General features: G+C 42.6%; 1 protein-coding gene across 3 annotated transcripts in view; it reads left to right on the top strand.

The window, feature by feature from the left end:
* Nucleotides 1–27,595, top strand: part of BLM (BLM RecQ like helicase) — a 526,815-nt gene that overhangs the window by 311,754 nt on the left and 187,466 nt on the right. For all 3 annotated transcript variants that reach the window (XM_078682948.1, XM_078682946.1, XM_078682947.1), the window contains 3 exons: nucleotides 15,047–15,195; nucleotides 15,770–15,876; nucleotides 25,708–25,868. In XM_078682948.1, the coding sequence (XP_078539074.1) occupies nucleotides 15,047–15,195; nucleotides 15,770–15,876; nucleotides 25,708–25,868 (417 nt within the window). The remainder of the gene's footprint in view (nucleotides 1–15,046; nucleotides 15,196–15,769; nucleotides 15,877–25,707; nucleotides 25,869–27,595) is intronic.

Here is a 27,595-nt window from a genome sequence, read left to right on the forward strand (position 1 = left end):
CTACAGAGTGCTGGACCGCACTGAATACAGAGGCAGCAGGTGAAGAGAATAGCTAGAGCAAGACCTAGGACTGTAAGCACCTTCCATCCCCATGAGGACAGGAGGCTCCAGAGCCAACCCGTCAGGGACCAGGCACCAGTGTCTGCATCTAGTTTTCTGGAAAGTATATGAAGGCGGGAAATAGCGGCATACACCGAGGGTGCATTATCTGGGATAAATATACAGCAGCTGGACCCGATCAGTTCACATACACCACCACGGTCAGCCAATATGATGTCTAGGACCATACGGTTTTGTAACGTCATGAGTCTGTCGGCAGCCATCTCAGCGGTGATGTTACTTAATGCACCGGCTGTTTCGTTTATGGCTCCCTGGACTACACGAGTCAGTTGTCTTATGTGGCGGCTGTTGATCATAGGCCCCCAGAATGGGATGACTCCTTTAAAGAAATCGCCAGCCTCTTGGCCTGCTGTATCTTCAGCATCTATGGCCCCCCTTCGCCGTCTATTAATTACGGTCGGGGGGTCACTGAGATGATAATCTGCTGGGGCGGTGTAGGTAGGGGGAAGGAGAAATGCAATGTAGCATTTTCCAGACCAGCCTTGAGGTAACCAAGTGCACGCGTGAGATCCACAGATAAAGTAGGTGTTGGGGGCAGTGGCCATCGTTGGAAAATTTGGATCAGGTAGGGTGTAGGTCTTGTTACATTCACTATCTCCCATTTTCTGACCCTTGCCCTTTCCTCTTACGCAGAATAGGCCCTGGTGGGGCACGGCCCATCCTCCCTGGTCTGTCTGTCTTTTCTGGACTGAAAATGTCTCCCTAAAGGAGGTGGTGTCATTAAAGAGGGAGTAACTGGTGTTTTCACTAATGTCTGCTCGTCCCCATGTTGCTGTGAAAGTTACCATCCTTGCGACGGCTCTTACTGTTTTTGTTTTTATCTCATTCCAGGTACTAGCGTTTTTGATCGGGGTCTCAGGAATGTTCCTAACAGAGGCGGAAAATATCATAGAGAGTGCATAGGTAGATCCAGCATAGCCAAAAGGGAGAGGAATAAAAGGCATTCCTCCGTGCACAGAATGTGGCATTAAACCACAGACCCAACAATTTGTTTTGTTAATCACCAATTGATGTTGGTGGAGTGTGGAGATGAATGTGTTATTGAAGAACTCTTTTCTTCTGTTCATGAGATGTGGAGGAAGATCTACGTGTGAATGCATAGCAGTATTGTTCAAGGGCGCGGGGGAAGACGGTGGGAAAGCTAGATGAAGGAACCAACCTTGACAAGCCATGATGCAGAAAATAAGAATCATGATAGAAAGGAAAAGGGGAACTTTGTCATGTAACAGTTTCGCACAATGAGTCTTTATCTTCATAATTTCAGCTGCTTAATCTTTGAGAGGAAAAAATGCACCAGTAACCGGACTCTTCCCAGCAACCGCTTCACCAAGCGTCCGTCTTGGGCTTAAATAGCCACTGGCAGGCCGGATTCAGATGCAAATGTCTCAAGTCTGTTTGGGGTAGGATCGCAGCCGCGATTTGTACTCTTCTTGGGGTAAAAGTTCTGGGAGGGGTGAAATAAAGTCTGTCGTTTCAGTGTCTTTAAAGTCTGTTTTTTCAGTGTCTCTGGTCTCAGGATCAGCAACAGTGTCCGGAGTTGGTCCGTAGAAGGGTTTGCAATGCGACACGTGCAACCACCCTTTCCGTCCCTCGACCTTGATGGCGGTCCTCGTCGTCAGCAGCACCAGTTTGGGGGACGTCCACCTTTTCTCCAGAGGGTTGGTTCGATCAAAATTTCTGACGAGCACCCATTGACCAGGCTGAAGGGGGTGCTCATCGGGCGTGGTCTTGTCTGGGAAGGCTGCAGCCACCTGTGAACGGCAAGAGCGTAGTGCAGACATCAATGAAGCCAAGTAATCTGTCAGTACATTTGCATCAATGTCAATTAGCTTTTTAGGAGATGGGACACCCCAGATATTCGGAGGCCTCCCAAATGTAATTTCATAGGGGGACAGACCCGTCCGGGAATGTGCCACCATTCTCATATAGAAGAGGGCAACCGGAAGAGCTGTAACCCAATCTATTTGTTTGTCAGCGCATATTTTTGCTAATTTTGTTTTTAATGTCTGGTTATGTCGTTCGACTAGGCCTGCTGCTTGGGGATGCCTAACACAGTGAAACTTCCAGGTGTATCCTAGCAGTAAGGAGACAGCTTCCATCAATTTAGAGGAGAATGGTTGTCCGTTGTCAGAGTAAATGACTCTTGGCAACCCGTAGCGAGGGAAGAATTCCCTCACCAATTGCTTGGCAGTCATCTGGGCACCATAGTCTGGGACGGGGTATGCTTCAGTCCATCGAGTTAAGGTACAGACTACTACGAGGACATACTTATATCCCCGACATCTCTCCATCTGTATGTAGTCCATTTGTAGGACTTCGAAGGGGTGATCTGGAGGATGGAACCCTCCTTGTTCAACGGATACACTTTTCCCTGGATTGAACTGACAGCAAATCATACAGGTTCGTACTTTTTGTTTGGCTGCTGCACGCAGATGCTTGTTGTGCCATATCAGATTCAGACTGTCTAACATTCCTTTCTCTCCTAGATGTGCGGCACCATGAGCAGTTTCTATCATTACGGGAACCATTAGGTCAGGGAGAAACCATTTGGACTTGTCCTGTGTTACCCAACCTTGATCTGTGTGTGAACCTCCCTCCTCTTCCCATTTTCTCTTTTCGGTTTCTGTGGCTTGATTTTGGATGTCTACTACATCCTTGGTCGGATCGATAACTGGACAGATAGTACAAATGGTGGTTTCGGTGTTTAGTGTTTCTGTCTGAGCAGTATGTTTAGCTGTGGCGTCAGCCAGAGCATTACCTCTGGTGATAGAGTCTACAACTTTGGTGTGTGCTTTACATTTTAGTATGGCTATTTCTGTGGGTTTGTGTATTGACTCTAGTAGCTGGAGGACAAGGTCTCCATGTTGGATCTTGATTCCATGAGAGGTCAGGAAACCTCTCTCTTTCCAAAGGATGCCGAAATTATGAACTACCCCGAATGCATATTGTGAGTCGGTGTAGATGTTGACTCGCTTTCCTTTCGACCATCCACATGCTTGGGTGAGAGCTATTAGTTCTGCTGCTTGTGCAGAATGTACGGGTATTCTGGCTGCTAGAAGGACGGTGTTCTCTGTAGTGACAGCATAGGCTGCTGAGAGTTCGCCTGATTGGAGACGCATACAGGAACCGTCTACAAACAGTTTGTGTTCTGGTGTACTTAGAGGGACATCTGTAAGATCAGACCGGGGTTTTGTGACTAGTTCGACCACCTCTAAGCAGTCATGAACCTGGTTGTCAACTGGAACAGTAGGCAGTAGCTTAGCTGGGTTGAGGATATTGCACCTTTTGATGATAATATGGGGTTGGAACAGAGTGACTTCGTAACCTGTGAGGCGAGCTATGGTTAGGTGTTGTGTCTGTGTCCTATTCAAAAGCAATTCTACTGCATGTGGAACTTGTACTTCAAGGGAGTGTCCTAGTACTATGGAATCACTTTGTCGTATTGCTAGAGCTGTAGCTGCAACAGATTTTAGGCAGGCCGGCAAACCTTGTGCAACAGTGTCAAGAGTGCTAGAAAAATAAGCACAGGGACGGTGTTTGTTAGCTTGTGTTTGTGTGAGTACTGACAAGGCTGTACCTTCCCGTTCTGTGACAAAGAGGACAAAAGGTTTGGCATAATCAGGTGTAGCTAGGACAGGTGAAGAGCATAATGCCTGTTTGAGGGTGTCAAAAGCAAAAGTGTGCTCAGGTGTCCATGGCAATGGGGAAGAGGTTGTGCTTGTTAGCTGTATCAGGGGTTTGGCCAAGTATGCAAACTGGGGAATCCACTGTCTACAGTAAGACGTGAGACCAATAAAAGCACGGACTTCTTTCTGTGTCTTGGGGACAGGAATGTTAAAAATGAGTTGAATTCTTTCAGGTGTGAGTGCCCTACCCTCCTTTGACAGCAGGTGTCCTAGGTAGGCCACCTGCTGTAAACACAATTGTAATTTCGAGGGTGACACCTTGTGGCCATGTTGTGCAAGGAACATTAGGACAATTCGTGAAGCTTGTTCACATTCTGGTTCGGAGCGTGCGGTGACCAGCAAGTCATCGACATATTGTCACAATGTCGTGTTGGCGGGCAGAACAATGTCATCTAGCTGTCTTTTAAGTGCCTGACTGTAGATACTGGGACTTTCTGTATATCCTTGGGGAGCTCTTGTGAAACAGAAGCTACGACCTCGTAGGGAGAATCCGAATAGGTACTGACTGTCTTGGTGGATGGGTACACTGAAGAAAGCATTCTTCAGGTCTATTACAGTGAAATGTGTAGTCTCAGGATCTATGGCTGTTAACAGAGTACTGATATCCGAGACCACAGGGTATTGTGGTACTACGCATTTATTGAGTTCACGTAAGTCAACCACGAGTCTGTAGACTGGTGGCGCACCATCATCAGTTTTCTTTCTGACTGGCAGGACTGGTGAGTTACATGTGTTGGAAGGTACTTCTCTGACTACTCCTTTTGTTATCAAATCATCGATAATATGAATAAGGGCTTGTTCTGCATCTGGAGGTAATTTGTATTGACGGATACGAGGTAGGACAACGCCTTCTTTCAGTGTCACTAAGTGAGGTGTAATATCCATGAATCCTACATCTGTTGGATCAGTAGCCCATAGTGTAACAGGAATGTCTCTTAGTCTGACATCTAGTTCTCGTGTGGTGAAATGACCTTTAAAATCTCGGAGGAATAGTCGGACTCCTTCTGGGGAACAACATATTATAGCACCTAGTTCTTTTAGTGTCTGGATGCCAAGGAGATTTTCGGGACAGGACTTTGTAAGTACTAAATCGGTGGAAGTTGTAAGAGGACCAACTTTAAGAGAAATTGGTTCAGAAACTTTGTTCATGACAGGTGTACCAGAAAAACCCAAGGAAATACTATTTGAGCTAGAGAGGGGTACCTTGGGAACTTCGTTGTGCTGCACTGTCGTCCTACTAGCCCCGGTGTCGATCAGAAATTTTGCTTCCTTACCTAGGAGTTTAGCATGTACATAGGGACCCTCTTGGTCAACCGGGACCGGTATTAGTGGACGATTATCGTGTTCCTCCCAGCTGTTTCATGAGATCGTGGGGAATTCAGGATAGGATGACACTGGGTACTGATAGAGTTGGGTGGTAAGTTTAGCATCAGTTGGAGGAGCAGAAGGACGAGGGGGATAGTTACGAGGTTGTCTTCCCAGTGGCAATATTATGTTGTAATACTGGACAGTTACGCACGAAATGTCCTGGCTTTTTACAGTAATTACAAGTAACTTTTTCTTGTGATACTTGGGGTTGTTTAGGGGTCTGTTGGATCGTATTAGTTTGTGCTACTAATACCTTCATTTTAGTATCTTTTATTCTCTTCTTTTCTTGTTCTTGTTCGTCCCTAATTCTATTTTGGTGATATTGGAGCATCTGAAGTGCTTGTGAGGGGGAGCTTGCTTGCCAAGTACTTTCTACCTTCAGTACTCTATTTTTGATCGTGGGCAAGGGATTTTCTACGAGTTTGGAAACAAATAATCGACTATAGGCATCTCCACCGGAGGAGAGGCCGCTGTTGATGAGGAAGCATTTCTCTAACCTGGAATAATAGTCCCCTATATCCTCATCTGGTTTCTGTTTACATGCAGAGATAGCATCTCAATCTTCTTTCTTAGTGGTCAGCAACTGGGACAGTATTTTAGGGAGACAGCGAGGGAGTTCCTGAACTAGAGGTCCCAAACCTTGTCCGGGATTACGAGTGGCATCTTCTTTTTCTAAGTCTGCCCATGTTACCTTTTTCCCTTCAATCTCCCAATCTTTTCCTTTTAGCTTGTCGTACGTTCCTTGAGGTAACAGGACTTTAAGGAGAATATTGAGGTCTTTATAAGTAAAGGAACCCATTTGAAGAATGTCCTTGAGTTCCCTATGGAAACCCGAAGGGTCTTTTTCGTGGGAAGGGACCATTTTCTTCATCTCGAGTATTTCTAGTTTTGTCAAAGGAGTGTACACGAATGTTTGTTGCAACTTTCCATCGGAATCTGCAACGGGGTGTACTTCTCGGAGGGGGAACTGTCCTTGGTCATAGGGATGGGGATTTGTATCATAACTGTCTGTAAAACATTGGATATATCGCTGTCGTAGTTCAAGGAAGAGATTAAGGAATTCTTGTCCCCTAGCCACCCACCTCCCTTCTAAACAGTCTCGTAAGAGAGGATGTAATCTTTTTGGTGGGCAACCAGTATCTTCGTACATTGTAATAAGGTGTTCAACCATATAGATGCTAGCTAGCCTTTGAGAGGTTAGAGGGATTGATAAAAACATTTGAGCAACTATATCAGAGCCATATATGGAGTATTGAGATACCCAATGGGTGCTTGATCTGGCGAGTTCTTTTTCTTGTGTGGTGAGTGGAGGCTCGTCGCCCATCCAATCATCTAGAGCTTCTTGTGTTCGTTGGAACAACCTATCTGTGGGGGCTGACAATTTCTTAGTTCTAAGTTTGAATTGTCCGTTATTCTGAGAACGAGGGATACGGGAACGTACTGCACCCTGAAAAGCAGTTCCTTCGTCTCTATCCTTGCTCGTACTCTCATTCTCAGTTCCCTGGGTAGGGGCATCTTTTCGATGGGAATCGGAAACCTTGCTTATGAAGAGTGGAATAAAAAGATCTATTTCTTTTATTTTATTGTAATTTCCTGCGACTACTGCTTGGTCTAGTTGTAGTAACTCATCAGGAACTCTTTTTCCTGCACTAGCTATCATTCTAATAAAACAAGTGATCATGAATCGTGAGAGGCATTTTCTATGTGCTATGGGTCTATTTTTTTATAGCCTCCTGTAGTGTTTCTAAATTTTCTCCTGTTCGAAGCGCTTCATAAATTTTGTTTAGGCAATTTGTGATATTCGGTACCTCTCGTATACCTTCTAGAGCTTCTCATAAGCGAAGGGAAATATCTGCTTGTGAACCTTCCCCTGGGGTTGGATCATAATCACATTCTAACAGAGGTAGAACACCACCCGAAGTGTCAGGGATGGGTTCCGTCTGAGTAACTACTCGTCTGGCTGCTACCTGATTCGTATAAGCAGGAGGAGGCTCCATCAAGTAAGTAGTAATAAAATCGTCGGGTACAGAAGGAACCTTAGGGCGTGGAGGTGCCGTAGGGGTACTAGAATCTGAGTTAATCTCGGACCCTGTTTTTGGTGAGAGGACAGGATATATACCCGTTACTGAGGCTGAGACCTCCCTTTTCTTTTGTTCAGAACAAATATCATCATCCTGATCCTGTAACTTTTTCATCTTACTTTCTTCCGACATTCTTTTTGCTTTCTCAACTTTCCCTTGTTCTTTCTGTTCCCTTCGATGTGCTTCTTTTCGCCATATATCAACACTCTCTAACATCGAGGGTCTCGCTTTCTTTTCCCATCATCTTTTCTCAACCGCCATGATACAATTCAAATCCCATGTGCCACTCTTTGGCCATCTGATCGCGATGTCTAAATCTTTAGTATAACCTTCCCAAAGATCCAAATACAAGATGGCACCAATCCCATACTTTGTGTACATAAAATAACCAGGAGTATCCTTCGGGGGGACTGGTACAGACTGTTCCAGTAACCCCTTCCGGGTACCCAGTTTACACAGCTTAGAGAACAAAGGCATTGTATCAGATACAGATAAAACTTTACACTTGAAAAAACTCGATATATTCTGAGTATCAGAATACAAACATACCGTTTTCTAGAAACCTAGAACCCGTCTTTACCGTGCTCCGAATAATTCGGAACCCGTCTTTACCGTGCTCTGAAAATTCAGAACCCGTCTTTATACACCCCCAGCAGTACTCACCGAGGTGCAGAGAACTTGAAGACCTTGAAGATCTGGACACTTGATTACGCAGCGCTTGTGGACAGGGACTGGTCGGGTTTCAGACGACCTCGGACTCGGCAATCTTCACAGGTTTCGGGCTCTGGGTCGGAACTTCCGCTGTCGTCCTCACCGCCTCGTATGGATGGCTAGGCCGTGGCTCGGCCCCTCTTCGACACGAAGGAGTTCATGCAGGAACACCCTGCAGTGTGCACGTAGAAGTCCGTCGATGTCTTGAAGAGACCGGTCTAGGTCCGCATCACCGGCGTGTGGGGAGAAAGGGATGTGTCTGTTCGGGCGCCAATTTGCTGTGGTAAATATTTTAGTAATTTACCTTGATCGGAATTTCTAGACAATATCAATAAGTTCAAAGTATGAAGAGCAGAGTCCGTGGTGGTTCGAATTCAGGGTCTTTAAGGGAGAGCTCCGTCACCTGAGGAGGATCGGAAGAATCTCTAACCTTATTATCTGAACACACAGTATTTATAGCAGGAAAAGAGGAAGGAGCTTCCCTTCAATGAATGCCCGGATCATACGTTAACATAAAACAGAAGTCATGACCATAAAAGGAGGCAGCGTCATGAAAGATGGAAGACATGGTAGAGGAGATAAGGCTGCGTCATGATTTAGAATGAGGAAGCACAAGAGAGGCGAAGGTGTGGAGAAATAACACTCGGCTGGTTCCTTAGATAGGGGAGAGGTGGTCGTGACAGGATGTCTGTTTGTCGTGTTTCAGCATTCGGGGGCTCTTCTTCTTGGAATTGGTTATCGTGGTTTAACAGAGTGGGGCCCATTTCTCGGAATTGGCCCGATTATAGGGAAATGGTTACAGATGGGGGGGGTCTTGTTCTCGGCATTGGCTTAACAACAGTAATGTACGGTTTGAGTGAGGCAGTTGGTTCTCGGAATCGCTTTGACCATAAGGATAAGCGTTTGACTTTTTGGGGAAGGAGAGCGCGTGTGTGACTACATGAGGCGCATGATCAGCGCGTGGTCGGTTCGTGCTCGTGTTCTCGTGTTTTGGCATGATGGCTGGGGGACATGACGGAAGAGGGTGTATGATGGGACATAACTGTACGATAAATAATCATTTTCCTTAAAGGGACGGGCAGTGGACAAGCAATACAGGCTGAATGCAATATTAGTAAGGCTGTACCAATCCCGTCCAAGATCAGCTCCCCACCTCGCTCTGCTAATGTCCAAGCAAGGCAATGTATTACATCCCAAGCAGGACAAAATCATCTCCTGATCCCCCAGCCCCCCCACCCCCCTCCGAACACTGGCCCACAGCATGATAGTCGACATCGGGAGAGGGTAGGCATCATAAAAAATAATGAGGCCCCAAAAGAGGATACCCCGCCACTATGTATTAATCTACCGCCAGCAGCAACCCCCTACATTGTCATCTTGACAGGCATCACCGAGCTTGGGAGGGGGCAAAAGGAATCACACCAGGACCTAGAAAACAAATGTCTGTTTTGGTTAGTTAATAATAAGCAATTTTATTATGAGGATGCTGGAGAAATTTTAGTAACCCGTCGAGTAGGCTGGGTGGGCTGGACACCCAAGGGCCTGAGGGGAGACTGTGTAGTCATCAACTTCAGAAATCCATCAGTCGCCCAAGCGATTTTAACAAGGGACGACTGGAGACAGGAAGGGACAATAAGGGCTGTTCCTCTAGGTTATTTTCATCCCCCACAAGGCCCCAGCACTGTGGAAATGGTTGGGAGGGGAGACCTCTAAACCAAAATTCCCAAACAGATATGTTATTCCAACCGCCGAACCGTCCACTCTTCGCTATTCCCACAAATAACAGGTTTGGGGTTCTTGAAGAAGTGGACTGACATGTATCTGAGGGGTGCAGGCTAAAGGATTCCAAACAGCAAGCAAGGGTAACCACAGAAGAGTGTAGCATAGAAAAAGAGGGTGAGTCCGGTGGGAGGCAGAAAGTTAGAGGGCAAGGCAATGAGTTAGAACACGAAGGGGCAATAATCAATAACCAACCCCACGTCTTCCAATTTTGGTCCCCTCAGGAGTTAGGTCTGTGTACAGGTGAGATCATGCCCCCCGTCCCCAGAACGTACATCCAATGATAGAAGGCTGAATCTATCAAGGCTGCGAGGTATCTCTTGAAACATGGCCAGCCTAGCTCCCAATTTGGATAGTCCCGAATGGAGGGTTGTTATCGAGCAACATTAAATCTGCATGTTCCAAGAAACATGGGCTAAGGGGGTTTTATCCATACCAGGTTATGCCATTTATACCATTTCAGCGTCATAAAGTGGAAAGGGGTGGCCATCGTGGGGGGCTGAGCATCTGGGTGGGGACACATCTTGGTTGTACATCAATTCAGCTAGAAACAGCCTCGAATTATAAATTGTGAGTTCTCCTTAAGTTCCCCCTGAGGACCACTGTTGCCCTAATTAATGTCTATTCTAGACCAGTTAGCCGTAGTCAAGAGTCGAAGACCCTTGACGAGCTAACAACATTTCTTGATAACATTCCGGACAACTACCTGCTGATCGTAGGGGGCAAATTTAGTTGCCAGTAAGAGCCCTTGGATGGCATGAATAGGGACCCCCCATGTGAAGATGATCTGCAATGGGCTGTACCGGACACAACCTGTCCGTTGGTAAAAGCATGGACCCCCCTTGGTACTTCAGATGAATTCTCTGGCACTAAAACACTAATTGAGAGCATGCAATGGTAGAACTAAGTCAGACACCCCTGGTAAGCGTACTTTTAATAGAACTGGCCAAATACCCTAATTGACTACATTTTGGTCAGCATAAGCTCATGGCATAGGGTTGCCGACTTTAGGATTGTGCCGCGTTATGATAGTGATCATGACGTGCTAGTTATGGAATTACTCATACTAACCCCTGAGAGTACTAACAACCTGGCCCCACCAGCTAAAGGCAGACTGATTATTTCGAACTGTAAGAGGAGAGTCCGTTGGGCGGACTTGAGCAAAGCCCAAGAAAAGCTAGGTGCCCTATATTCAACTGTCATCTCTTTCCTTACGGATTCGATTCAGTCTGTGTCTGCTTTAATACCCAATTTGAACTACCCAAGGTGGCCCAGAACCACACAAAGTTAACAGCCACTATGGCCGACTATTTTTTCCCAATTAAAAAGATTAATAAAAAAAATTACCCCGTCACCCATGGTTTATTGGTAACTGCCGAAAGGCCAAAAAAGCTCTGATCTCTGCTATTAAGGCTAAAAATAGACCGTTGATTAAAATCTGTAGAACAGCCTATCAATCAAGTTTGGTGTAGGCAAAAAAACTGTGGAAAAGTGAAAAGTGGGAAACCGTTGGAAGTTCGCTGAAAACCTGTGACATGAAGACCTTTTGGAATGTGGTGAACACATATTGCCCCAAAGGCAAATCGGCAATAGAGCCAAACCTGGGGGTAAATGTGTGGAGGGAGTATTTTGAATCCCTCTACTCAAGTGCTAACCCAGGGGCTAACGCAACAAATGAAATGTGGCACCATCTGCAAGTAGACTGCTCTAATGTAACTAAGAACACTACTAGAGTGGGGGATGATTGCCCAATTTTAACCCTCACAGAAGTAACTGGCGCCCTAAGCCTAATTTCGCCTGGTAAGGCACCAGGGCTTGACAAGATTCCCGGGGACTTGTCCTGAAGCAAACCTACCATTTGGGCTCCGTACGTCTGGGTTTTATTTAATTCTGTCATGCAAGGTATGTCTATTCCTGCCAGCTGGGTCGGGGCTGAAATAATTCCAATTTTTAAAAAGGACTCCCCAATGCTGCCCACAAACTACATGGACCAATAAGCCATATCGACATCAGCCAAAAAGTCTTTGCACGTGTACTGTTATATCGTTTGCAGAGTTGGATGGAGGAACACAACATTCTTAGCCCATTTCAAGCAGGGTTTAGGGAAAAAATGTCCTTTTTAGTCCAGATTTTCAGGCTACAATTATTACATTGGAAGACTGTGTGTATAGAGGGTGGCAGCTTCTATTTAATTTTTGTAGACCTGAAATCTGCATTTGACTTAGTCCCAAGAGAAAAGCTGTGGGCAGTCCTGTTAGAGATGGTGGCTTCACCATATTTGTGTCAAGTAATACAACGGTTGCACAAAGGAAATTATGCACAGATAAGATTTGCAAAGACTGGGAACCTACTACACCTATCCCTGTAGACAGAGGAGCGCGCAAGGTGTGTGTCCTTGCTCCAACTCTTTTTAGTCTTTTTATAAATGGTCGAATTGATTTTTTAAACTCTGAGAAAGATCTCGACGCACCGAAGTTGGCAGCACGTAATATCCCGGCCATGATGTTTGCCGACGATACCCTGCTGCTATCCAAAATCCCAGTGGGTATACAGAGGTCCCTAAACAAGCGTGATGCCTTCTGTAAAGAATGGGGCCTTGAGAATAGTTTGCAAAAAAACAAATTCATGGTTTTTAACTCAATAAAAAGTACTCGGCCAAACCCGTGCCTAGAAGGTAGACCATTAGAGAGGGTATCTATCTTTGACTACCTCGGTATAACCATTACTGAAAAAATGGACTGGGGAGCTCAGATCCAAAAAATAAGTATAAAGCTAGCTCAGACAACAGGGGGTTTGTTCAAGATGTTTCGCAACTCTAGTCATAAACATGTGGGCCCAGCAGTAGAGATATGCAGGGTCCAAGACAGAGGTGCTGTCCTATATGGTGCCGAAATCTGGGGGTATGATCGCACCGGCAGTCTAACACAAATAGAAAATCTTTTTGTCAGACAATTGTTTGGCCTTCCCCGCAGCACCCCACTCATTCCACTGCCTCTAGACCTGGGTGTTAAGCCAATTTCGGATGAAGCATCTCTGAGACCCCTTCTATTCTGGAGGCGCCTGTGGGTTACCCCTGAATTGTCTGAGTTCAGGGAAGAACTCGGAGAGGTGTTGAAACTACCTGGGGCACGGAGACTACCATGGTTTACATATGTTAGGAATGCCCTCACACTAATGGCTCTGGGTAACCTTTGGGACAATCCTGTAATGCACTGTCCCACAGTCTCAAGGGAAGCATTAAAGGGTCGTTATTGGGAGACTAAAATGACTCAGCTCCAGGGCAACCATTCATTGGGAAAACTTACTGCGGCATTCATGGAAATCAAAGATCAGTACATATTGGAGCCGGCACTTAATGATATCAAACCGGCTGCCGCAAGAAAGCTCTATTTACAGTGCAGGCACAGGGTACTGCCACTACGTGCCTTTACGAATAAATGGGCGGGCCAGCAAAATCTGGACCGCCCGACATGTACTTGTGCAGAAGAATCTGAAAGTCATGTGCTCTTTGTCTGTACTGGCTATCTAAAAGCAAGGAAGCGATGGCTGGTTCAGATTTGCAGAGGTTTAGGGACCAGGCACTGCTCAGAGGCCTTTAGACTGCTGAAATATGACACCAGTCTCCCAATTGTTTATTTGGTGGCAGGCTTTTTATTTTCCATGTGGTGCACTCGACGAGCTTTTTAAAAAAAAAAACGCACCTCAAAGATGATGACCAATTGAGCACATATCTTATCCAGCTTTGAACTGATGGTATTTTAGATGGATTGTATGCCTATTTTAAACATTATTTAAATCATGCATTACACCTAGGGTATGTAACACTAGGTTTTAAGACTATCCGGAATCAGGACTGGTGTTTAATGGTCTAACACAATGGCCCTTACCTCTCTACCAGAAGTAAACTGTTATTTTATGACTTCCTTATTTATACTCAAGGCTTTGCAAACTCTTCTTTGTATTCTCGTACAAGTACTCCAAAGTGTTCAGATATGCTGCTAATAATTGTTTAAATGATTAATGCAAGTACTGTACATAATTATATGAACTATTGACCGAGTGATAATATGAGTGCCAGTTTAGGTGTATATAAAATAAACCTCATATAATCCGATCCTATTATATAGGTAATTGCAGATCGTGACCGCATATTAGACCTATGTAGGCAAATCTATGTACTTAGTCACATCATTACTTGATGTTTTATACTTTTTTTACTTGTTTTTAACTTGTATGAAATGCTGGATTTTACATGAAATGCTTTTATGATCTTATTGATCGAAATAGTTGACATTGGATTGTATAGTTGCATAGCTCACTGTATACATTTTTTACTTATAATGCATTAGTTTCTAAGGTGTGTCGCCATGGGGCATTAACAGATGCAAGGTTTACGCCAGTGTCTGTCCCTCAGTTTATTCCCACATAAAGGGTTCCCCATCCTGTTGCAGGAGCCCAGCTTGCTATCCCTTTGTAAACACATTTGTTTGGTGCCACTAATGTTTTTGTCCTTGAGGAAAAACCACACTGCATCCAGGAAATTTCCTATGGGGGTAGGCCACAATGTTTTTCTGTGGCCCTCCTCTCTGTTATGTTGCACTTCATTTTGGTATGCATTTATGCAGGTTTCCTTCCTCTGCCGCTGTTTGAAGAAAAAAAAAAGGTTTACAAGGGTAATAATGATCTCCCCTTCCCCACAGCCCTCAGTAAGTGGCCTCAATTCTCAGGCTTTATTTTCCCACCTGACACAGTTTATAATCATGTAGTGTGCTGCAGGTGGAGGAATGATTGCATACCAACTGGTTGTGCAGTCACTTACTTAGTAAGGATCATCTATCTCAAGAGTTCCCAGCTTATGTTCAGTAGAGTTAGATGTATGCCTGACTGTAAGCATATCCTCAGAAACAAACTTTTGTGTAGCATAAATGTAAATGGAAAACATTTTCATAGTTTGTGCTGATCTTAAACACATGGTATTGATTTATAAAATGCAGACCTGGATCACTGTAATATTCTGGGTGCTTGCGAATCAGGCTTTTGCCCACGACCATTGATAGCAACAAGTGCTCGGTGGTTTGTTGGGTGTTCTTCTGTGTATAAAGGTCTAGCCTGGTCCGACCTTAATTTGCCTCGCTGTTTTCTGTAATCTAGTCTCTGACTAAGATTCTTCCCCAGTCCAGCTAACTGAATGGCAGCAACTTTCATTCCCCAATTCCTTTCAGACTCTTAACTTGCCATTGTTTTCCTTTAGTTCTTGGACAAATAGAACTAAATGGTAACCTCCTTTTTCTTTTGAACCAGTGGGGCCATGACTTCCGTCCGGATTACAAGCGCCTCAACATGCTTCGTCAGCAGTACCCCTCCGTGCCATTGATGGCCCTGACTGCAACGGCCAACCCCAGAGTGCAGAAGGACATCCTCAACCAACTTAAGATGAGTTCTCCTCAGGTGTAAGTACTCAGACCCTGCCCCTATCCCACACATCTCTAAATTGCAGTGCTACAGGTTTTAAGCTTAAGGGCATACTCATGACCCTAACAATAACCCTATATCAGCTCTGATTACTGTGCATATGTATCTTAATACGTGCCACTGCCTCCCTCCACATGTGACTGTCTTAAGATTTTGTAATCTCCTTGGTTGCACACACAGAGCATGATGACATCCCTTGATTCTAGAGCACCTTTCAAAACTATTGCTCTCTTCGTTCACCTCAAAGAGATATACATCCAAAGACAAGCCACGAGTCTTCAAAGCTTGTCACTCACATCGATGCTTAGTAAAGCACCATGTTCATTTCCTGATGTACCTTACATTTAGACACTATAGTTGACCTCAATAGTGTACACAGACATGGCCGTTGTTACATTAGATGTGATTGCCGCAATCCCTAGCCCTTCTCATTTCTACCCATTGTGCCTCTACAATTTGCTAACATTTTTATTTACACACTCTACTATGGAAATGGTGCTGTAATTTACAATAATTTATGAGAATGGTCATATGTTGGTGTTCTTTCTCTAGGTTTACAATGAGCTTCAACAGACATAACTTAAAGTATGAGGTTTTGCCTAAAAGACCAAAAAGGGTAGCCTTGGACTGTGTTGAGTGGATCAAAAAACACTACTCCAGTAAGTATTAAAATAATCTATTATACCCAGGTGAATACTAAACTAAATAGTCTCTAAGAGTAACTTGTGTCATGTCGGTCAGCTCATATACACAAATGATGAAATATTTAATTTTATTCACACAAAAAATAGAACATTTGAAAATGTTATTGAGATGGTTGGACTTTTAATTCTAAAAACGTTTGATATGTTGTGCTCCATCATATCACTGTGTCTTTTTGCTCCTAATGCATGCTTATATTTTTTGTTGGTGCTTCAGTTGAGGCCGCCCATACTCTTCTGTTTCCTGTACTTGTGCTGATTCTGCATATCAAGCTAAGGATACAAACTTAAATGTTAGCCTCCAACTTCAAATTCATTCACATTTACATAACTTTTTAAAATTTCAGTGTATTTATATGTACTTTATTGAGTTAATATCATTTAATATTCTAAGCAGTTGAGGACCACCTGAGTAGGCATTGCGACCCCCAGGTGTTTGTGTACCACAAGCTAAGAACCACCGATTTACCTGCACTGAATGCTTGGAAAAGCATAAGTCATATCTCCTTTTATTACATAAAAGAATCCTAGGTAACAGGGTACAGTAATGGTGAATGCATAATATAAAAATAATAAGGTGACAAAAGTAAAATTGGTTAAGAAAGGCATTTGCTACACGTGATAGATGGATAATACACCAGGACAACACAACTTATTTTCTGAAAACCTTAAGCTGAGTAACAGCTGCATGGAATAGTTGAACAATGTGTATGATAAATATAGATTATTTAAAGTAATTTAGCGAGATGAATTGTATGTCGATTTAGATTCCGAATGAATTTCCCAATTCATGCCCTTATATAGGTACAATTCACATTGCCCTTATATACCCATAGAAATCCAGTCCTTATTTAGGCATAGCCCAGGCTACCCAAATACAGGCATGGCTACTTCCATCCGTTCATCTACGTCACAATAATTTATTGGAAAACCGGACTCTTAAGCTGAAGGGACTTCCCCTAGCCTGGATATTAATTTCTTCAAGAAACTCATTATTATGCATGAACAACTATTTCTTAGGGGTTCATCCATGACGTTCAAATGTCCGACTTTTACGTCAATACTGGCATTCCTAAACACCTTCAAGGTATAAATATACCTTCATTTGCTATAGCAAAGCATGGTGTGGTTCGGTGTAGTTCGACTACCTAATTGCACGACGCAGCTTGCTACAGCAAGTGCAGAAAGAAGCCAACTCTCCAGCTGACGCACTGACCAGAAGCTGTCATCCTCCTGCCGAGAATCCAGCTCCAGTGTTTCTGACTCCCCTTGCGGGGTGTTGGGAAATCGTGTCCCGTGAAAGAGATATCAACCTCTCTCTTTCTAAGGTATGGAGCTGATTAGAACCTGGAGAAACATTTGGCAATTCTTGGCAAAACTAAACCTATGCTAAAAGACAAACACCTACTTCTTCCCTGGTACTAGACCTAGGTTAGGTACATTGGGGTAGGAGTATTTTAGAAGCACCAGTTGAGTATTTTAGCCTGTGTTATTTATGTATGTATTTTTACATGTCATAGAAACAGACAATGATATTACAGTATTATTTTATATTACTGTTCTCGCTGTACGCATTATACTTTGCATTCTGTCTAACGATTGTAGCAGTTCATAGGTCTTGCATGAGAATTAAGACTGTTCAATAAAACCCTTTTTATTGAAACGCCCATCTCTCTATTTCTATGCAACTTTGTAGAAACAAAGCATGCACGATTGGCTGAGTGAACTAGTTATCTATTGTTTCCACGACTCTGAAGATATGTTTCGATTCTAGGGGAAACAAAGTCATCATGTTTATGCGGTTGTCAAAAACGAATCCCTTCTTGTTTATTCGAGAAAGTTTCTAGTGGCCTCTGAGTTAGCTGGCACACACACAATTAAGTTTAGTATACTCGATAGAGACATACTGACCTCAGTCCTATGTCAAATCTATAGTGTATATTACTCCAATGCGCAGAGCCTATTTGGAATATAGGAACTACACTACAGAATATTTCATCGACCTTTTCCTTCTTATGAGTTCACGATTTCCCGACTGGTTTCAAATCAGGCAACGTCATGGAGACTGCTACTTTACACATCTTAGACGATGCCTTACTTCGCAAAGATGACCCTGCCTCCAGATATTACTGGACATCTCAGCTTCCTTTGACACATTTGACTATCCCACCCTCATACACACACTGGAGTATTGAATGGAATTTACTGGCAATGTCCTTCACTAGTTCTCCCGCTGCCTTTCCAACTGACACCAGTTTTTTCACAAATGCACCCCCTGCGTCTTCAACCACTACATGCAGCTGCTTGACTCTCTACTGCCAAATAGCAGCATCAGGATTTACCATTATGCTGATGATGTGCAATTCCACTTGAAAATCTCCTGTGCTTCAGACATTCAATGCCTTAAACACTGCCTCCACTTCATCCAGACCTTGATGTCCAGCTCCTGCCTGAAGCTCAGCCCAACCAAAACAGAATTCCTGTTATTTGCTAAGACTAACAAACAAGAAAAATAACAAACTCTGCTCAATGACATGCCTTGACGGCTTGGAACCCCAAACTTTACTTGGATTTACTATGGAAACCAACTTCACCCTTAAGGAACACATTGCCAAAAAAACGAGAACAGTCTGGTATCAGCTCTCTCTTGTAGAGAGAGCTGATACCAGAGTTCAGAAGCCAACTTCAGACCTGCTATTGAAGCCCTTTAATCTTATTTTAGGATGGTGGCACCTTCCTGCCCCATGGTTTTCTAGATTATACATTGGCACCCTTTAAGGACACCCTGTACACCAAGGCACGTCTGACCCAGGGCCCGAAGAAATATGATCACAGCATGCACATCCTGATGGAAATCCATTATCTCACATTACCTGCAGCACCACCTTCAAAACCATCTGCATTATTTACAAAGCCATTATGGTTACCTTCCCTGCACATCTTGCAGAAATCCACACCATCTTAGGTGGCTTTTGGCACACCTGGAGCCATGACACCATCAGACTATATAGAGGAAGTCTAAAAAAGAGAAAAAAAACAACACAAACTCTTCTTTTACTAGCACGTTCGTTAGAAAATCAATTAACGCTTCTGTATCAAGCTCAGCAACAACTTTTATATCTGCCCATTTTGTGAAAGTCTGCAAAGGCAATCAAGTTACATAAGGTAGGATCCCAAGACTTCAACGGCTAATTCAGTCCATGGTTTCTCGTGTACTGATAGTGAGGGTTGTTTCGTTATTTTTGTCACAATAGTGTCATTCTGTACATTCGCTCACCCTCCATTCCACATCTTTAACAATACTGGGCCAGCAGTGCACACGATGGACTATTGCTTTTGTAAGTAGGGCTCCTAAATATGTTTTTAATGATACTGATAGTTTTCTATCTGAAAATGGGAACAAATGTAAGATTGATACCTTTCTCTGCAGACAATTATTGCACTATTTTTCTAAGAGGCCATCAAACTATTACCAAATTATTATTAGGTAAACCTGTAATGACTGCATCTGAACTTTAGCCATCAACTAATCATCCTGCATGAGATTCCTCCAACCTTGGTGTAAAATGCAGAAAGACCAATGGCACCTGCAAAAGCATTTTGTCATTGGAGCGAAGATTGCTGTGTCGGATAGAATGACAGAATGTGTAAACAGAAAAGAGAGAACATTTTTGTGGACAATTAAGTGTACAAACAAAGTGGTCTGGATATAATATTTTGCTATTTGGAGGACAGTTAAATGACCTAATTTCACAAGAGACCTAATCCAGTTTTTTATGCCAACAATGAGCCTGGACTCATCATTTAACATTTCTAGGTGGCCTCTAAGCATGTTTTTATACCACGTCTGTGAAGTGATAGCTTTAGAACGATGTTCATTCGCAAGTCTGTGCCGAACAAAGACCAATAAAATAGGGCAATTTGATAGATTTAGTATTTCACTCTATGCAGTTATAGAAGCTGCCTTGTTTTACAAGCACTGGTCTCTCTTGCTGAAACCTAACAGGCCAAAATCTTATTAGCAGATCATCAATTTTGATGTTTTTTCTTACAGTGTAAAAGCAAGGTAGGTTTTGCTACCTAGTTCACAATAGTAACCCCCAACTAGGCTGAATATAATCTTACTAGTAAGGGTGTGGGAATACTGCATAGATCTCAATTCCACCACTTTATTTAAAAAAATGTATATTTTAAAACAATTTTAAGACTTACCCAATGTCCAAGATGACTTTATTCTTAACTTTCTCAATACATTATTCAAAGCCATAAACCAACCAATTAGTTTGTGCCTGTGTGCATTTACCTCTTCCCATAGAATGACTTTCTTAGAGCAGTGACCTGCAATTTGTTCCTGTACCTATTTCATATTATTGTGGATTTCCTATGAAGTCACCAACCAAGCGTAATAATATAATGAAAGTAAGACCACTTTTGATTTTAGGTATAAAATGACATTTCGATGGCTGCCGCTTTCATGGAGCCATTACCCTAGATATTTATATCCAGATGCCCTAGTAATAGATTCAACCCTTAAAAGCTCTTCTGCTATTTTCCCTATCTTTTTGCCGAAAATAGCAGTTTTTTTAAACATTCAGTGTAAAATATTTAATGTCAGACAATAAGTAAGCTTTGTAGACTGACACCTACCTTATCTAACGATACCGTATCATCTGTATGTTAAAAGATAAACTGGGCCTAATTGTGGGGGGCCAGATCTGTCATTCACCTGGGCCGAGCCCAAGTGTCCGGCATAAAGATTAAAAAGTAAAGATTCTAGCACATGGTCCTGTTTTATACCCTATTTTTTTGTCAGAAATGTATCTGCCTTTTCGTAGACCCAGGTACAGCGATATAATCTTTGAATAGCACAATGTGGCAGAACAGACATTTGTCATCTAATAAAATTCAAAAGTTTATAAAATAAGCACATGATAGAGCACTGCCTGGAGAAATGTGGTTTCAAATGAACTTGTTCTGGCTCATTTGGAATCAGAGGCACTCCTCCCCATGCCCATTATCCCATGAAACCTGTTTGGAACCAGGAGTTTTTAATTCACCTAGATCTTTAAGCCTTCTAACAGCAAGGATGCATCGAAATTTGCATCTACATCAATTAATGTTATTTATAAGTTGTGGTTTGTATTCAGCAGTCCTTCTTGTATAAACGATGCAAAGTAGAACCCCCACCATGAATGTGAATGATGGCAAATATATGATAGCTGTTAAACTGTAATCTTAAACACAGCTCTCTGAAGGGGACATCTTGTTTAAAAGGGCTTTCAGGCATAACGCATAGTAAGGCCGACTTCTTTTCTTTCAATAATGTATGAGACTATCTCATTGGTTTCCAAGAACGTATCGTCATCTTGAACATCTGATTGGAATTTCATTGCCTCCTCTGGTGTAACATACCAAGAGTTTATATGGTGCCATTGATCTGCCATGACACTCCTTGTGATTCTAAATTTGATCTACCTTAATGACAGAAGATGAGAATATTATAGTGCCTCTAGTAGATATTATTGCATGCATTTTCAGACACTTTCTCATCGCTGGCATTTGACCTCCCAAACTTGCCTTTTCAGTGTGCTTATGTTAATTTTATGCCTTGCGTTTTCAACAAGATGGTGTTTCCTTTGTGTCTACATCACTCCCTTTTCTGCTTCTTTTGAGACTTGCTCTACCACTTTGATTCCGATATATTGGGGAGGGGGCCTTATTTAGTCCATGAGGAGCAAAGAACTTCACCAAACTTTTTAATCAGGTTACTTGCTATGGTATACTAAGCTGTTGCTGATAAATATAGTTAATTATTTACCAAGCTGGGTGTTAACTTATTTTGAAGGGGTATCAACCACTTTTCTAATTTAGGGGAGGCCTCTCATTTGCATCATCCAGCTGTGCAAATCGTGTAAAAGCGCCTAGCCTCTCACTTTCTTCAAACCTAGAACACACATAGAGAATGTTTGGGAGTAGTGGTTTCTCTCCTTTCTTCATATTATTTAAAACGTATTAATTGCATGCAACACAACTGGATGGATATGAAGTATAATCTAGAATCTGGTTTGACGTTTGCTATGACTAGTGTGAATCATGCCATGGTTGGATCAGAGGGAAAGTGACTATTCAAAGCACAAAGGGCCGAGACCTGAAGAGATTTTAGTGCTTGAATGTCAGCTTCGACCTGGTTCTGATCAGGAGGGGTCTGCCTGATCCAGAAGCTGTGTTGGTAGTCTAGATCATTACTCTCCCCTGAGAGTAAATTTGATTTTAAATCTCCAGCCACTAATGGAGACTAATAGTGCATGTTATTGTTACGAACACCACTGGTCACACAAGAGAACAGGCTACATCAATTGTGAGCGCTAATGCTTATTGCGTCTGGTTTTATTGTATTAAAAGGGTGCGGATCTATAGATATGAACTTAGGTAACTATGCTGCTACGGAGTGACTGGCATAATGATTTTTCACACTGTTAGACAAAATTACAGCTTCAGGATTTAATGATCGAGGTACTGGTAATTCCTTGTCTGAAGAATGTTTGGCCGAGTAGATTTAATTACTTCTGAATATAGGATAGCTCGGTTTTTAGCGGGCATCTCTGATTGGGCTCCCGGTCTGGAGTTCAGAAACATAGTGATTTCTTCGGCAGTGGATTTGTTTTACATCGTTTCTTTTTTTTTCTTTTTTTTTCTTTTCTCTTTAAAATATTGGAAATAAGGTCTGTTTTTGCTTGATATTATTGCTTTTCCTTTTACTGAGACCATAAAGATTTTCTTCATCTACCTGAGTATTTTCTGCTTCTTTTTGTGATAAAAGGAAGCTCATCACCGATATTTGTTTTTTTACTCGTCGGCTTACACACTTGTAACTGGTTTGTTTAGATTTGACATAATTTGCCAAATTCAATGATGCAACTGGATATAGTTTGTAGCAATTCAACCCGATTCTCCATTTTATGGGGCTGAAAAGAAAGAGCTGAAATCAGGTTGTTTAAAAAGAGTCCCATGTGTAATGCCGTGGAAAAATTAATGTTGCAAAAATGTTGAGTTGTGAAACAGGGTGAGGTCCTGGAGTCTGTGTTTGGGGTGTCGTCCTTCAAATGTTCTCCCAGTTCGCTAAATCCCATTGGTGGTGGTTTTTTATCGTTCTGGTGTAGTTATTGGAGAGGACTAGTATTTCCGGATTAAGAGGAATTGGCCATTTAATTCCTTCAGAAGCATAAACTATATCTGTGTTCGAGTTTTCTTCCATTACATTGTTGCTATCAGCAAACACATCCTCTTGCTTTTAGGGTATGGCCATAGACTGTTGCTGCACCTTTCCCACTGATAACCTACGAAATTGACTCTGTGGCCTTCAAGATGGGCATGATCTTGCACTGTGATTAAGTTGTCAATTATATGGGGTGCCTCACCGTCCTTTAGGATATGGTAAGTTATTTTGTTTTTAGGAGTGGTGCGCACCTGGAGACTTGCTGCATCTTGCATTTTTCCTTAAAGAAGAGGTACCAGTGAAGGGGTTGAGGTGGCGTGCTAAGCAGCCTTGATAGCAGACCCTTCTTCCCTGTAGTTGTGCAGAAGTTTTGTTTCAAGTCCTTAGACAGTCCCAAGTACGTGATCTATCGTCATCCCAAAGAACAGATAGTGAACGACGTCCATGAGAGCCAAGCCTAACCACTGTTAGGGTTTTGCTCTTAGAGACAATTACTATTATTACAAGTGTCCTTCCATCCTCGTTTGCTGAGGAAAGGATTAGAGCAAAATACCAGCTGTTGATCTGATGTAATCACCAGACTATTTTCCGCAGGTGTGCTGCCATCCTGGAACAACATAAGAACTGTCATTTTCCAAGGCAGAAAAAATTGACTTTTAGTTCCTATCTTACTCAACTAGCACAGAAGGGGAAATGGCATAAGACATCTAGAGATGCCTAGATCTTCAACTGTAGTCACTAACTCTACAGATAGCATATTGAAAGCTTGTGTGACCATGTGTGTTTTACGTTGCTTTTCTGCATTGTATCTGCTACCCTAAAGGAAGGATAAAGGTCCATCTGCTCCCTCTTCTGCACTGAAAATGAGACATAAGGATACTAAGCTCCTGTGCAAGATAATCCACCAGAAAGCTACCTTATCACGTTGCCAGGCAAAAAAAAATTGATCAGAATAGGATGGCACTATGGAAGGATATGACTTGTGAGCATTGAAGTATATGCTTTCAAGCTAGTCAGTACTACAACTTGTGTTTTGATACTCTGCAAAGAGAGTGGCTCATATCTCTTTTTCCTACTCAAAAGGGGCAAGAGCACCTGCTACAGCAAACAGAGTATCCCCTCTGTGGGATAATTCTTTGGCTTATTTATCCAATTTTTTACTGTGTTTTGACCTTATTGTTTGTTTTGCTACTTCCTCGTAGAGATGAGCTTGCAATTCAGTTTATCAGTGATAATTATGGGCTAGAGAAAGAAGGTTTACTTCTAATGCTTGTTCTTCATGATGGGGATTTTTATTCCCCAGCGGCACCAGTAGACCCTAATTGTTCAAAGAACAGGGTCTTGCTTGTCCACCAAAATGAAATGAGGTCTTAATGGCCATAGCACGAAATTGCGGGGCAGCAAACTTCCTAATGCTGCTACGTATCGCTCCCTCCTATGGTTTATTTATTTGTTTCCTTTGAAAAGGAATTGGAAAAGGTTACATTTCTAGATCTATTTTGATTTTTAAACAAACTAAATTCACTTAGGGATGCCTGAATAAATGCATATTGATAAAGGAGCATCCGAATCCCTCTCATAGACCTGTCTATTCAATAATTATGGTTTTCATGAAAAGTCCCATGATGGGTCAAACGGGTTACAAGAAAGTAGCTCTCCTTCTATGTTATGTCTTTCACATTAGCCAGAGAGGAAAAGAACTTGTGGAGTGAGGCCATACACATAGGTAGGACATGCATTAGCTCAAGAAACATTCTTGTGTGTTATGGCTCATTCTCCACTATCCTCCGTTAACTGATACATGTTCAATGCTCTTGCTAGAATGGTACTGAAGAGCTAAATATGCCAGCGATTATATGATGCGTAACATGTTCTTCCCACACAAAGCCCTAAAAAGGACATAATGATGTGACTTGAAAAACAAACGGTACTAGTAGTCTTTCATTCATGTTCATTTGTTACAGATGAATACCCCTAATCTGTCTGATAGATGGTGATATAGTGTTGTTTTAAAAGAATGACTGATCTACTACCACACCCCAGAAACTGCCTATGCAGCATCTGTTGGCACAGTCAGTGACTGCCTTGTGGCTTGTGGCATATTCAGACCTTCAGCATAGTATGTGTTAATACTTTTGGAGCTCTCTTGGTGACATCTACTGTAATATACTTGATTCTTCTTTATGCTCTAGTGGTAGGACATGCAACAAGAATTAAAACGATAAGAGAATGGGTAATGCAAAATAAGTTCCCCTTGCACATCACTCCTTTGTTATCCTCATTGTTCTTATCCATGAGGAATGGTTGGACGCATTTTACTATTCTCACAAATCACATATAAGGACCCTATCACACTCATTCCTCCTCCTTTTTTACAACATTGTGCTTCTGTTGCTCATCACCCATGTGCCCACTTCTCTGCACCCTGGTGGAGTGAGCCAGGAGGTGAGTGCTCCTACTTTACATTATAAAACGGTTTCTGCCATATCCACCATTCTTCTCTGTAGGTGATATGCCTAATCACTAATATACATCCTGTCTGTGCTTCTCTCACTGTTTTGCTTGCTTGACAGAGGAATCTGGAATCGTTTACTGCCTCTCACGGCACGAGTGTGACACTATGGCGGACACCCTGCAGAAGGAGGGGTTGTCAGCTCTCGCTTATCATGCCGGTCTCAGTGATGGCACCCGTGATTATGTTCAACTGAAGTGGATCAACCAAGACGGCTGTCAGGTATGAAATGCTTTTGATATAATTTATTGATTTACTAAATCATCAGCAGAATTATTAGCTGGTGCTGAGCAGAACTTAGATAGCCTTTTTAAGGCAAAAAACGTTCTTTCTGCCTCTTGCAGAAAATAGGGAACAGTAATGAGTTGTGGTCCACTCTTCTGTCATGCCTCTAAAAGATCCAAAATGTGTATTATTCTTTTGCTACTTTTATGTAGCTTTCTTGACAGTAGGAATCCGTTTTCATTTTGACATCTGATGTGTATGGTTGGAAGTGTGGAGTTTGTAGAGTCAACTTTGTGGGAACACTTTGGATGTAGTTCATGCGGTTCTGAAACTTGTTTCATAATCATGGGGTGATGGGAGAAGTCTGAGAACAGGTCCATTTATATTAGCAGGTGCATACTGGTACTTTTGACATGGTCTGCCTTATAAAGATAGCTTCGAGCCAGGCAAGCCCAATTCCTAATAGAATAAAAACGGTATTGCAAATAAACTGATAATCTTCAGTTGACAGATTTGAGTCTAGAACTGTGGTAAGAGCTAAGGCCTGCATCTGACTACCTTATGTTCTGCAGCATGGATCATTCATATAGTTGCATGCTTGAATCATCTCTTGAAATTAGGTAAGAAACTCCTGGTAGTTAGTATTTGATATAGCAGTTTTTTTAATACAACAGCTGAAATTGAAAACAAAGGACAAGCCTTCATAGACCACATTTAGCCTGTCTGCCTTATTTTCCCATCGAAAGTCCTGCCAATCAGGTGGAAGGGCTACAGGTTCCAACCCTCCTCAAAAGCTCCAACTGCCAGATTTTTCAGCGCCCTGTAATTGGCAGCAGGGACTTGCCTAAGATGCGGCCCAGATTCTCTTCTGGTGAAATTTCAACCTGCAGTCTTCACTTCCAGTGAGCATATGGTTGATCAGCTTCACCTTTTAATGATCTGAGGTACGTGTTGTTGCTTCTTCTATTCAAATCATGGCTGATTCCTCTCAGCCAAGGGCGCTTTTCAAAAATATTTTAGCACTGTGGTGCTAGAAAGGTTTACACTGAAGACGCCCATGTGAAGTATGCTTTCACATGGGCGTCGCTATAAATCAGACCATAAACATAAGGTCCGTGAGATTTGTGCAACCTTCTGCAAAAAAAATCTAAATGACAGAGAGGACAGGCTGCTAAGTTTTCTGAATTCTGCGTCTCCTGGGGCTTAATAAATAAAAGTGCTCTAAAGACAAAGCAGCTCAAGTTAGAGGCATGTACATCTATATGCCAAGTCTATAAGGTGGCTTCCGGCCTTTTGGAACACTTTCAAAGAGATCATCTGCCCCTGCCCTAAAGGGACAGACTTGTGGTCTATCTAAAGTGGCAGCATCTACCTTAAAAACGTCACCATCATGAAGGAGGTCTGAAAAGAACATTAAAATGATGCCTCGGCCACCTATGATGGTATCACAAACTTTTCCAATTTTTAAACAGTCAGCAACAACATAACTCCAAAATACCCTATGGCAACTGTTTCACTATCGACTAAGGAACTGTTGACGAAGCTGCCATTATCCAAGACTCTGTCAGTGAAGATTCCACCATCCACGAAGGTACCATCGACTATGAAGGCACCATCGTCTTCCAAGAAACAACCATCAACGACTACATTTGTGCCTTTATTAACAACACAAGCAGTGACAACTATAGCTGTAGTAACTTCTCCCCTAGTACTAAACTGACTAC

The sequence above is a fragment of the Lissotriton helveticus genome, chromosome 3_1 (assembly GCF_964261635.1).
Source record: "Lissotriton helveticus chromosome 3_1, aLisHel1.1, whole genome shotgun sequence".
Taxonomy (NCBI): Eukaryota; Metazoa; Chordata; class Amphibia; order Caudata; family Salamandridae; genus Lissotriton; species Lissotriton helveticus.